Here is a 12,087-nt window from a genome sequence, read left to right as displayed (position 1 = left end):
CAACTTAAAAAAAAAATCGAGATCCTCAGCACAATTTTAAGGAAACAGAAGTTTCCACACAGGGGTGTTTTGCCCTTGCAGGGCAGTTATGCAGAACTCTTTCTCAATGTGGTGCAAGTTTATATTCAAAGGCACCCTAGGGTGAATGCAGGGAGCAGGCTACTCTCATTTTCCAAGTGGAGGAAACAAAACTCAGAGGTTGAAACAGTGTGGGCTGTTTAGTAATGGTTAAAATCAGGACTAGAACCTGCAGTCCTGCTGGGAAGCCCGATTTCCTTTATATCTGACAGTGCTGTTGGAAAGTGATTTAGAAGTCAAAGTCAGTATTGATCAGCAGGTTTCACTGAAACTGCTAAGATGCTTAGCCAGGCATGGTGGCTCACGCCTGTGATCCCAGCACTCAGGAGGCTGAGGCAGAATGATCATTGCAGTTCGAGAGCAGCCTGGGCTACAAAGTGAGCTCAAGGCCAGCCTGAGCTACATAGTGAGACCCTGTCTCAAAAAGACAAAAAAAAAAAAAAAGAAAAAAAAAAGAAACTGTTAAGGTGCTCAAGCCACCAAGGCAGCGGCCTCCGACCCCTTGCATATCTGAAATAACATCCGTCGTGCTTTTACTCTGTACTTCTCTGCACAGTGCTTGCCGGCGCTGGACTGGCCTCTGTCTGCTTCTTCCTCTAAAGGAAGAGAAGCAGAAGGGCTTCGAGGGCTCACAGGGACATCCCCGGGGCCCAGGACGCTACGCTATATGCAGCAGGCCCTCAATGGACGGCTCACAAAAACAACCTCCAAGCGTCAAAACAGTGACATCATTGGAGCGTATGATGTCCAAGGGTCACTTTAAACCTTAAAAATCTGTATTGTTTTGCTCTTTCGAGAGAATGAGAAGATAGGAGTTCATGAAAATAGTTGGGGATCCATCTCTGGCATAAGTATCACTACTATGCATCTCTGTTTTTGATTAATAAAAAGGTATCAAGTCTATAACTGCTCCATGCAGATGAGAAGGATATGCATCTCATAAGGCTATAAAATATCTAAAATATTTGTTTATCTAATAAAAGTATATTTAAACATTCAAATCCCGTAGATCTCACAAAAATTTTTTTATGGGCAAGACTGCAAAAAAATTTTAATGTGTCAGAAACTTTGGTTTCCTTAGGAGGGACTATGTAGGTAGGATCATCGTCATCATCACCAACATCTGTTACACATTTAGAATATTCAAAGCATTACACTCTTTTTCATGAGTTACTCCCTTAAACTCCCAGAGTAATCCGAGTACTAACCCCACTGTCTTACAAGCAGTAACACTGAGGTATTTTTTAGAAAAATCTTTGGGTCACAGTTATCCCATATATTTCCCCTCGGGACTGTGGGCAGCAATACTGCTTTGGATCCATGAGCTGAAGATTACAAATTCAGTAAAACACTGCCACGGTGTTGCAGGGACCCAGAGGAGCCGGGGAGAGGTATGTTCCCCTGCAGTAAAATCTTGGATTATGAGTGACTTGTTCTATGAGTGTTTCACAAGGTGAGCAAACATTCCTAGTAAATTTTAATTTGGTTTAAATGAGCAATGTCTTGCAATAGTGGTGCAGGACGCCAAAGTCACAGGCATTCTCTCCGTCTTCCTCCCTCCTCCTGCTCTGCGACCTTGTGGGTGGTCCTCTCCCGACAGCAAGAGGTGACAGAGGAGATCTTGTCTGCAGAGCAGGAGACTAAAAAGGCAGAGGAATCCCTCACTTCCAATGAGACTAGGGAGATGTGTAAATGTGGGAAATGGTGCAAAATTTTGTAGCTAAGCACCGCCTGAGGAAGGCTGCAGCAGTGTGATTAGTGAATATGTTTAATGACATGCAATGTCACATTTCTTTTTTTTTTTTTTAATTTAAGAGGAAAAAGAGAAAAACACAAAACAAAACAAAGTGGTGTAAGGGTACACGTAATACAGAACTACAAAAAAAAAACATAATAGTAAGAAATCACCTGCTAATAGATTACATATTATCATCTTGGAAATAGTTGCTCAAATCACAGTATCAAAGAATACAAAGTGAACATTCAAACAGAGAGACTGCAAACAGCTGTGTTCAATGATCCAAAAACATTAATATAGTCAGCTATTTAACACCCCTAAACACAATTGCTGTTATATCCATAGAGCTCTTTTTTTTTTCTTCTCTGTTTTACAACAAAATTTACACATTTTGGATTTTATTACTCCTAGTCCTTATTACTTTTTTGGGGGGAAGAGAATATAGTCAAATATGGAAAACAAAGCTGCCACTCAAAACCAAGGATAGACATAGCACATGATGTAGAACAGAGTACAAGGCTATCAACAATGGTTATCAAAATTGTCTCTTGTTTCCTTAAAAAGAATAGTCTATCTCATTAGATATTATAAAGTTGGACAAAACAGTAGAGAACAAGACCAATAAAACTTAGGCATTGTAAACATTACAGGACTTCCAAATGAGACAACAGTCAAACCAGAATGGGCATCTTAGTGAATCTTATTGCCTTCAAAGTAGGTGCTTATACCCTCAAACTTGATACTATCATATAGAATGGAACAGAGTCTAATCAGTCAAAACAAGATCGTGGGAGTATTACAGGACTTCAAAACAAGTTAACAGTAAATCAAAAAGTTACTATAATATATGCTAATTAAAAAAATTTTTCCCCTTAATTAAAAAACATAAGAAATAACTAAATAATTTTTTTAAAGAATAAGGGAGAGATTTAGATAAGCTCCAACATGGCGTGGATCTCAGGAGACACTGCTAGGTCTCCCCCTGGAAGGGCTGCAGGCTGCCACCCTGCCTCCACTCACAGGGAGGGGAGATGCTGGCTTGGCTTCCCAGAGTCCTAAGTTCCAGTATGGCGTGTCACATTTCCTCAGAAGCCTCCACAGGAGGCAAAAGCAGGTGTCGTTGGATAGACTCCTTGTTAAGGTTATGGGAAAAGAAAAAGATTTCCCTGAGCCTCACATCTTTGATAAAGAGGCAGAACTATGTTTAAAATGTAAATAGTATTTTTCTTCCTTCTCCCCACTGGACTATTGAGCCAATTTTGCTTCTCTTCTCTATGTAATCTTACAAATAAACGTGCACCACTAAGGTATATTTATTCCCGGGAACCTAACTAACTTGGTAATCACGAGGAGACTGTCAAATTTCTACCCTAGGTGAAACGGAGGGGCTGACCCAGCACTGTGTTCTGAGAGCAGCGCTAAGGCGGTGGGCTGTGAAACAGCCACATGAACACCCAGGGCTGCGGGCACAGCGGCAAATGGCAAGGGCCATGGCACTTAGTTTAGGTCCAGCAACTGTTGCCCAGTGTGGCCAAACTGTTCCCTCTTCCCCCTCCCCCGGAGAAGTCATAATTCTATGGAATTATGTGGAACCTTCTGACTTTTAATTGTTGATTAAATTTTTCTTTTACTTTTTTTTTTTTTTTTTGAGACGGGGTCTCGCCATGCAGCTCAGGCTGGCCTTGAGCTCACTCTGTGGCCCAGGCTGGTCTAGAACTCCAGTGATCCTCCTGCCTCAGCCTCCCGAGTGCTCGTATTATAGGCCTATGCCACTGCACTGCCACACCCAGCTGATATCATACTTTTAAAAACATAGTATACGTCTGACAGAATACATCTCCAACCAGTGCACGACCTCTGTATCAAGATACTTAAGTCAAAAACATAAAGCTATCCTCACCTCTTCCCATCACAAACTATAAGTTTATCTCCCTAGAATTTATATAATTTGGTCTTATTTATTTACTTACTTATTTTTGAGACACGGGGGGCCAAACCTACAGCCTCTGCACTGAGCTACATCCCCAGCCATTTTTACTTTTTTAATTTTGAGACAGAGTCTTGATAAATAGCTAAATTACCCAGGTTGGGCTCAAACTTGTCCTTTTCCTGCTTCAGCCTCCCAGAGTATGAGGATTGTAGACCTGAGCCACCAAGCCTGCCTGCCTTTTGAAGCGGATGCACTTGTATTTCTGTTATTGTATACTTTGGTGAAATTATATCCTATTAGTTTAGGAAGGACTGTCTTATTTATAGGAAGGACTGTCTTATTTTACTTTATTGTCTTCCATTTATTTACATCATTTGTATTTTGAGAGGTGGCTCCCATCTACTAGAGGATTTGGTGAGTTTGTCTGCTTTTTGTTTTCACGGTTTTGTAAATTTCTATCATATTCCCTTGTGTCCTTCATTTATTTCAGATTGAAGAATGCTGCTTTAACCTTGGCCAAAAAACAGTGTTGCACAAAATCGAATGCTAGATGCTTTAGGGAGACAAAACAGCAAAATCCCTACAATTCAGTACAATAAAAATACCAAAATACATTGCTGTAAGTGGTGGAAAAGACAGGAGTTAACATGTATTGCTGGCCGCCCTGTATACCCTTTTTCCACAGGCGATATGCTAGTTTCCTGATGGTTATTCTCTCTCTTTAAAAAAAAAAAAAAAGGAGTTTAATAAATTCTTCAGTCACACAACAATTAAACAGAGCCAGAATTTTTTCTTTTTTCAGAGCCAGAATTTGAGCCCAATCTTTCTGATTCCAAAACAAGCCACACCCTCATACCACCGACACCTGCAACGCAGGTCCACTAACCTGGGCTTGCAGACATGGGATAGGCCTCTTGGGATAAATACGGTTTGCGCTCCATCTCCATGGATGACAGGGAAGAGGGGCTTGCATTTCAGAGAGAGGACAGAATGAAATTAGAGATCAGATAAGGAAAGTCATCCAACAATTCTGAGTAAAATCTATGTTAAGCTCAAAGAAAGTAGTTTGAAACCCGTTTCTGGAACGTTTTTATTGTGGATTGAGCTGGCTTGAATGCTGGGCCTTGGTTAGTTGAGCAGGCAGAGTATCATTCATGGAAATGTGCTTAAGGAGACGAACTGGGTTGGTGACGTGGTCTAGAGCAGTGCTGTCCAGCATGTGAACCAAGCCACAGGCCACATGTGGCAATTTGAATTTGACTTAATTAAAATCAAATGTCCTGTTCCTTAGTCTTGCCAGCTGCATTTCAAGTGCTCAAAAGTCACATGTGGCCAGTGGTTTCCCCTGGATAATGCAGATTTAAAACATTTCCATTATTACAGTAAGCTCTATTAGGCCCAAAAGGCCCACCCAGGACCACTGGTACTACATTAGTCTAGGGGAGAGGTTATCAAGTGATGGATACCTGGGGCCACAGTGAGGATGGGTTGGAGGGGCCCAAGGAAAGGGGTTTTGAAGGCTGCATCAAATGCTAGCTAAAGCACCAAAGGCAAAGCCACGCTTTTCTTATTTGTCTTATTGGGAATTTCGACGGCACCATATGCCTTCCTTGATTTCTTAGCAACTTGTTCTGCTCAGTTATTGGGACCCTTCCAGATATGATGTAAGGACCCAAAGTAGTCCTCACCTATACTGAAACTCTGAGAGTGGCCCAGCGAAGTAGAGGATGAGGACGCCAGAAAACTAAGCAGATTAGCTTTAGTTGCCTTTTAGTGCTAAGATAAGGATGCTGTTAAAATACAGATACTTTGGGCTTAACTACTACCCTTACCCGTCCATCCACCATCTATTCTTTCATCCATTCACTTACAGAATCTGTGTCCAGCGCATTTTACATGCAAATAAATAAAAACTCCAACTTCTTGGCTATGACCCCAATAGATGTGAGAGCTTGAAAATTACTTCAATTCCAAGAATATTTTTCCCCTTGCATTGTCATTTTTTTTTTTTTTTTTTTTTTTTTTTTTTTTTTGATGCCAGGGATTGAACTCATGACCTCACACTTGCCAGGCAGGTGCTTAAGCCATTGAGCTAAACCCCCAGCCCCACATTGTCATCTTTCATATGCTATGGGGAAGCAAAGTTCACTTCCAAAATTTTAACATAAGCACTTGCAATTCCATTGGAAAACACCCTTTTTTACCTGTTACTGTCCAGGTTTGTTTTTCAATGGCCAGTGCACTGGGAATTTAGAAAAAGCATAAGCAGAAAAAAGAAAAAGAACAAGCAAAGAGCATTAGCATTAGTATCTTTCAAGTTACTGCATCTAGAGGTCGGGAAGAATTTTGTGACAGTTTTTAAGCCACCAACATTGGACGACTTCCCTTAACATAAGGTAGTATGTGCATGATAACAAGCAGGTGTGTCGGAGAGATATTCCTTAGTGGGATGCAGAGTTGCAGAAAGCTTTCTAGAGGCACCCGGGGCATAAAGAGGGTTTGATCGGAAGAGGAAGGCGCAAGGCGTGGGGAATGGGGAGTTCAGTCAGAGGGAACAAAATGAACCACAGCTCTGCTGGCCCAGGTGTGGGGAGGGCATGAATCGGTTATTGCCGTGAGATTCAGGGGCCTCTAACAACAAAAACCAGTGAATTTGTTTTGTTTTCTTTCTTTCTTTCTTTCTTTTTTTTTTTTTTTTGGTCTTTTTCGTTGAATTTTGAAAGGATTTAGCTTGCGGCAGGGTCTCTAGTCACTGCCATTCCACATGGCCTTTCAAAGTAGAGAAGCTCCCAGGCACGACCATCATTCATATTCATTGCACAAATACTGACGGAGTGCCTGGATCTGCGGGTGACAGACCCGCCCCCTCTCCCTGGGACCCACCTCGGCCTGGCCGCTGTCAGTCTGTAGCTTGGACTCCAGGGCGGGCGTCCCCAGAAGCGGCTCACCTGGTTCCCTGGCGAGGGCGGGAGTGCGGGCGCTGGGGTCTCACACTGCTCGGGCCTGGCCGGAGGCGCTGCGGCGGTTCCCGAGCCGTTGCCGCCGAATCCCGGGCGTTCCGGGAGGGCGGGACAAAGGTGCGGGCGAGGTTTAGACCTAGTTTGGACCTGGTTTGGACCTAGTTACTTCCAGAAGAATATGATAGGGTCCAATTCCTCTGCTCATTGTGACACGCTTAGCACAGGAGGATAACGGTGGGTGTCTTTACGGACTTTACAATATCTCTCTCCTCTACGTTTATTATCTAACACTGCACTTACCAAGAACACTAAGAGGTGTGAATGCAGAGAAGGACATCTGGAAGCTAGAACTAAGGCCCAGGATAGGTCAATTAACAGGCCTAAGTCCTATCCTGCTATTACTCGGAGAGAGAGGCATGAATGAGATTCTTAAAATCCTTTTCACTGAGATGGCTCTTCAGGGTAGGAGTCAGTTGCAAACGCTCCAGGATACGGTTTTTTAAATGCTTCGCAAAGGGAGACAGAGCAGAGTTTGCAGAATTATAAACACTTGGGTGGCAGGGCTTCACTTATGCTACCCAAACACACACTACTTAAGCTACAGCTGCAGCCCAAAGATGCATTCTTTTAAAAATTTTTTTTTATTAGTCTATGTTTGCAGACTACTTTCTTTGCGGGGAGTTGATATGTGTACATAACACTGCGTAATCTTTTTCACTACCTCTTTCCTTCTTCCTCTTCTTCCTATCTCTAAGGTCTCAATCCCATTTGCAAAAGAAATTTTTTATTTTATTCTTAAATTATTTAGACTTTGGGTTTCTCATATCAGAGAAACCTTGCCATATTTAAACGTGCGTCTGCTTTATTTCACTTAACATTATGGTCTCAAGGTGCACAAAGCTGCTTGGTCTTGATGCCTATTTCAGACTTAAGACAAATAGACTCCTTGAGGGCCTAAAGACTCAGTTTTAAGAAACAAACTCCCTGGGTAATTCTTTTGCATGTAATAGTTTTAGGACTGCTAGGAAAGTCTGGATAGAAAACCTTAGTTTTGGTGCAGGGTTAATATTTGCCTTTGGGACTGATTTCATCAGAATCCCGAAGGGCACGCCATATGTCCTTGAACAGATGGGAACGCAACGGTTTTCTGGACAGAACTGTCCCTTCGTGCACTTTTTTCTTGGAAATCGCCACTCACGCTGAGCAGGTGCTCGACTGCTGGTGGCTACTAGCAATTCAAAGATCTGCTGGCTTTCTTCCCAATACTATTTGTCACGACCGCTTTTCGCCATGGAGCCAGCGATTTTACCCCGCCGACCACGGCGAGGCGCACGCGGCACGAGTTGTAGCTTTACCTCCTTCTTCCCGGGTCGGGCCTTCGCGCCCTTAGAACAATTTCTGGGAGTTCCTGCCTCTGGGCTCCAGCTGTGGCTCTCTTCTCGCGAGAACTGCTCCTCCCGTCCTCTCCTCCCATTGGCAGATTCCATATTGGGTTAAAATCTCGGCCAGGGAGCTGTCCTCGCGAGAGTACGACGGGAGGCTCCCAGTCTGGCTGGCTCTGGAGCTGCGACCACTGGAGCCTGAGCTGGCGCTGCAGCTGGATAGAGTGTCCGGCGGCGTAGCCCGTAGGCAGCCTACAGGCGGAGCGGGTGCAGAGGGGAGCTCGTGGGCGCAGCCTCGAGCCCCGGAGCGTCCTCCTTCTCTTGGCTGGGCTTGCTTCCGACGAAGTTGCAGTGCGTCTCGCCGCCGCGGCTGACAGGGGCCGCGCGAGGGAGTCTGCGGGGTCGCGCGCGGCAGCCACACTTGCGCGGGCGGCCAGCGCGGGGTCCCCGGCTCCCGGGCGTGCACCGAGGGCCGGCGAGCGGGTGCGGGTGCGGGTGCAGGCAGGGGCCCCCCGCAGGGCCACCGCCTAGTCCCGCGGCCGCCGCTGGAAAATGTCTCAGGAGAGGCCCAAGTTCTACAGGCAGGAGCTGAACAAGACGATCTGGGAGGTGCCCGAACGTTACCAGAACCTGTCCCCGGTGGGCTCTGGCGCCTATGGCTCCGTGTGGTGAGTGTCGCCGGACCTAGGGCTGCGGGGGCAGGATGGCCTCACATGCCCGAGGGCCAGGCCTGTCTGTCTCTGGAGCTCAGCTATGCGCCAGGCGGCAGGAATTTTTTCTTCGGGGTTGGGCATTGCTGTCTCTTTGAGCCCTGCCTGCCCAGCAGCCCTTGACCTGCACACCCAGGTAGGTGGTCAGCTGTGTGCAGGGCGCCGGGCCGCCGTGGGCGGTAGGCGGTGGCGCTGGGAGGACACACACCCTGCAGCTCCCGGGTCAGGTACGGGGCAGGGGCGCCCTCCGGGGAGGGGGGCTCTCCTTGCAGCAATCGAGCTGTAGGAACCACTCCTCCCGGGGTGCTCCCACCTGAGACTTTGGAGCCTGGTTTCTGAGCAGAGCCCCGGGAGCTGCCCAAAGAAGCAGAGGAGCAAAACCCACACCCGGAGGCTGCAGTCTACTGGACGAAACTGACGAGCAAAAGACCTTTTTTTTGCAAGCCTCTGTCGAAATCTCGTTTTGAGAAGCGTTCTTTTTGAATTCGCACTCGAATTAGCAGCCACCCATAGAGCTTAAAATACCGACTTTATCTCGGTGAGCACAGTGCCAGTTTGAGTGGTGTGTTTCCGATTCGGTTGAAAGCATATTTCCTTTGGGGGGGGGTGGAGTACAAGCTCGGGGTGAAGGGGGGCAGTGCCTGCCAGAAGACTAGAGCTTGAGAAACCGGCGGCCGCGCTGATTAGTCACATGCCGCTGCTCAGTTTTAGTATTGTTGGACAAAACAGTTTTCTCATGCGGAGCAAAAGACATTCAGAGCCTCCCGGCGTCTTCAGGATCAGAAAGTCATTAAGTGCTGGGAAGTATTGTAAATATTTTTTTTATTGAGACGGTTCCTGTGAATACTGTTTTAAAGGCCCCATACAGAGTTTGTACGAAATTTTATCGCCGTTTATTACCCGAGGTACACAATGGCTTTCCTGAGGATCTAGCACATAGAGCAGAGGAAAGAAAGAGATATTTTCCAGCTTTAATTTTGTCAGTGTGTTCTAAATTAAATCCATGCCACCCAGTTTCCGGGCCAGAAATATATTGTGTACTCACTTCTCTAACTTCCAAGTTTTAATACAGTGTCTTTTAGGTTTACTGCAACTTGAGCCCTCCCATCTGAAACTGAGTCAGGTTTAACTGTTGCAGTATGTCTGAGTTCTTAGGGTGCGTGCATTATTTGAAAAGGAACCTGTGAAATGAGTGTTACTGTTGGAAGAAATTCCAGGCTTTTGAATGCGTTAGTGTTTATGATTCTTGTGTTTCTTAAAATCATACTGTGAGTTTCCTGTTTGGTAGAATCTTCTGGGTACTTGAGATTGTGTAATTGTGTCCAGCAGCAAATCATACTGCGCATTCTGGTTCAGGTTGCTTAACTTAATGTTGCAGATGGCACCATGCTTGACGTTTTTCTCTCATTTTTTACAGTATGGCAGTTTACATTTAAAAGAATTCGCAGCATTTTATGTCCAACATTGTTGTTGACTTGCTAATTTCCTTTTTTTGGCTTTTTCCTCTTTATCAGTACCAGGGATCGAACTCAGGACTGCCTGCTTGCAAGGCAGGCGCTTATGCCGCTGAGCTAAACCTTCAGCCCCAACTTGCTAATTTTCAAAGATGTATTTAATAGCTTGTTAAAGTATCTCTCTCTCTCTTTTTTTTTTTTTCCCCTTTTTTGTGGCAGGCTCTTGCTATGCAATTCAGGCTGGCCTTGAGCTCACTTTGTAGCTCAAACTGGTCTTGAACTTGCAATGAATGATCCTCCTGCCTCAGTCTCCCAAGTGCTGGGATTATAAGCATGCACCACCACACCCAGTTTAGTATCTCCATTTTGTATTCTTCACTTGACACATTAATTATCACAGTATCAGGGTTTTGTTTGTTTCCTTGCATGGAATGATACAGTAAATGAAGTACAGGTCTTTAAGGTGAACTTTAATAGAACTCCTTGTGGGGCTTCTTATTGGTGTTCCACATTGGAACAGAAGATCCAGACCTTTATTTTTATTGTTTGGTACTGGGGATTGAACCCAAGGCCGTGGCCTTGAGCTGCACCCCCAGGCATTAGAATGAAATTCATATGTCTTTAGTGCACTGCTTTTATGTGACATGGAAGCTAGCAGTATCTGAAATCTTGAAAATACTTTTATTAAATTAAAAAAATAGGCAGTAACTTTGCTTTGCGCAGAGTTCATAAAGGTATTTAGTGAAAAATATCTTTCCCTTTCTGTTTTCCTGCCTTGCTACTCTTTCCCAAGACAACCACTAAGTTCCTTGTGTTTCTTTCACAGTAAGGCAGAGTTTGTTTTTAGGAGCATTTCTACTAAAGGGATTTAAGATGTAACCTACAACATATTGGTAGAAGAAAAGACAACTGAAATGATAGATGCCCATTGGCTGCACAGAAATGTAAACTAATTTTAGAATAAAAATACCAGAATTTAGGTTCATAAGTTCTGTAGTTGTTAAAGTTGTTCTTTCAGTTAGCATCTTGTTAGATGTGACAGAAAACATTTTTTGGGACTTTGAATCCAAATGATTAGGGAATTTGGAACCAAACCTGATGAAAAAGATTAGACAGGTTGGTGACACTGTTTTAGGTCAAATATCAGCAAGACGTATCATTGTGATGACATAGAAATTTTTTATGTCTCGGTAAATTGGACTGAGGTCTGTTCCAAAAAGAACCTCTGACTTTTATTTTAAGGAATGCAACATCACTGAAATATGTATTAGTTGGCTGATTTATGTTTTCATCTGAAGTTTGATTCACTTTAATGTGTAACTTAATTTTTTAAAGAAAAAAGTTAAAGCCTGTTATTATCTCAATTTGTACTGAGTGTGTTGTTTTAAAAAAGAAGTAAGTACCAGGCTATTTGACAACCAACTCTGAACCTGAAAAGATCAAGGAGTCAAGCTAGAAATTTGAGAAGTAATAGGGCTTTGCAAATATGTCTTTTCTTTTTTAAAGAGTAAAAGGAACTAAGTTTGAGTCTTGCAGTTTTAAGGAACTCTGCATTGTCTGCCAGGGGAAATGAAGCAAGTGGTTTAAGGATACATTCTTGCAAAGCATTGATTTTGTGGTTTCGGGACCCAGGGGGAGAATGTCTGTGGTAAGTTTAAGGAAATATAAACAGGAACTTAAGTGCCTTTCCTTTGAGGTACAGTCCTTCCCAGTCCTTGCTGTTGATTAGGGGAGATAGCGCTGGCCATAAAATAGGTGAGAGCTGAGAATCACTCTCAGAGCATGCTCAGCCATTTGCTCAACGGTATTTTTTGAATACCAGCCTGCCAAGTAGT

General features: G+C 44.1%; 2 protein-coding genes across 6 annotated transcripts in view; one reads left to right on the top strand and one right to left on the bottom strand.

Annotated features, from left to right (window-relative positions):
- The window catches only part of Slc26a8 (solute carrier family 26 member 8), a 66,823-nt gene extending 58,688 nt beyond the window's left edge, over positions 1-8,135 (bottom strand). For 2 of the 4 annotated variants that reach the window (XM_063238989.1, XM_063238990.1), the window contains exons 1-2: positions 6,630-8,134; positions 4,633-4,712 (exon numbers count right to left, since the gene is read on the bottom strand). In XM_063238989.1, coding sequence (XP_063095059.1) covers positions 4,633-4,693 — 61 coding nt within the window. In that variant the 5' untranslated portion in view covers positions 4,694-4,712; positions 6,630-8,134. Of the gene's footprint in view, positions 1-4,632; positions 4,713-6,629 lie in introns of all 4 variants that reach the window. The other 2 variants (XM_063238988.1, XM_063238986.1) reach the window with 2 other exon arrangements.
- A 145-nt stretch (positions 8,136-8,280) lies between these two features.
- Positions 8,281-12,087, top strand: part of Mapk14 (mitogen-activated protein kinase 14) — a 61,120-nt gene continuing 57,313 nt past the window's right edge. The window contains exon 1 of one of the 2 annotated variants that reach the window (XM_003473894.5): positions 8,281-8,756. In XM_003473894.5, the coding sequence (XP_003473942.1) occupies positions 8,641-8,756 (116 nt within the window). In that variant the 5' untranslated portion in view covers positions 8,281-8,640. The remainder of the gene's footprint in view (positions 8,757-12,087) is intronic. The other variant, XM_003473895.5, reaches the window with a different exon arrangement.

The sequence above is a fragment of the Cavia porcellus genome, unplaced genomic scaffold (genome assembly GCF_034190915.1).
Source record: "Cavia porcellus strain 051 isolate PalLab524CR breed Dunkin Hartley unplaced genomic scaffold, mCavPor4.1 scaffold_28, whole genome shotgun sequence".
In the NCBI taxonomy this organism is placed as follows: Eukaryota; Metazoa; Chordata; class Mammalia; order Rodentia; family Caviidae; genus Cavia; species Cavia porcellus.
This window is presented reverse-complemented; position numbering and strand designations above follow the sequence as displayed.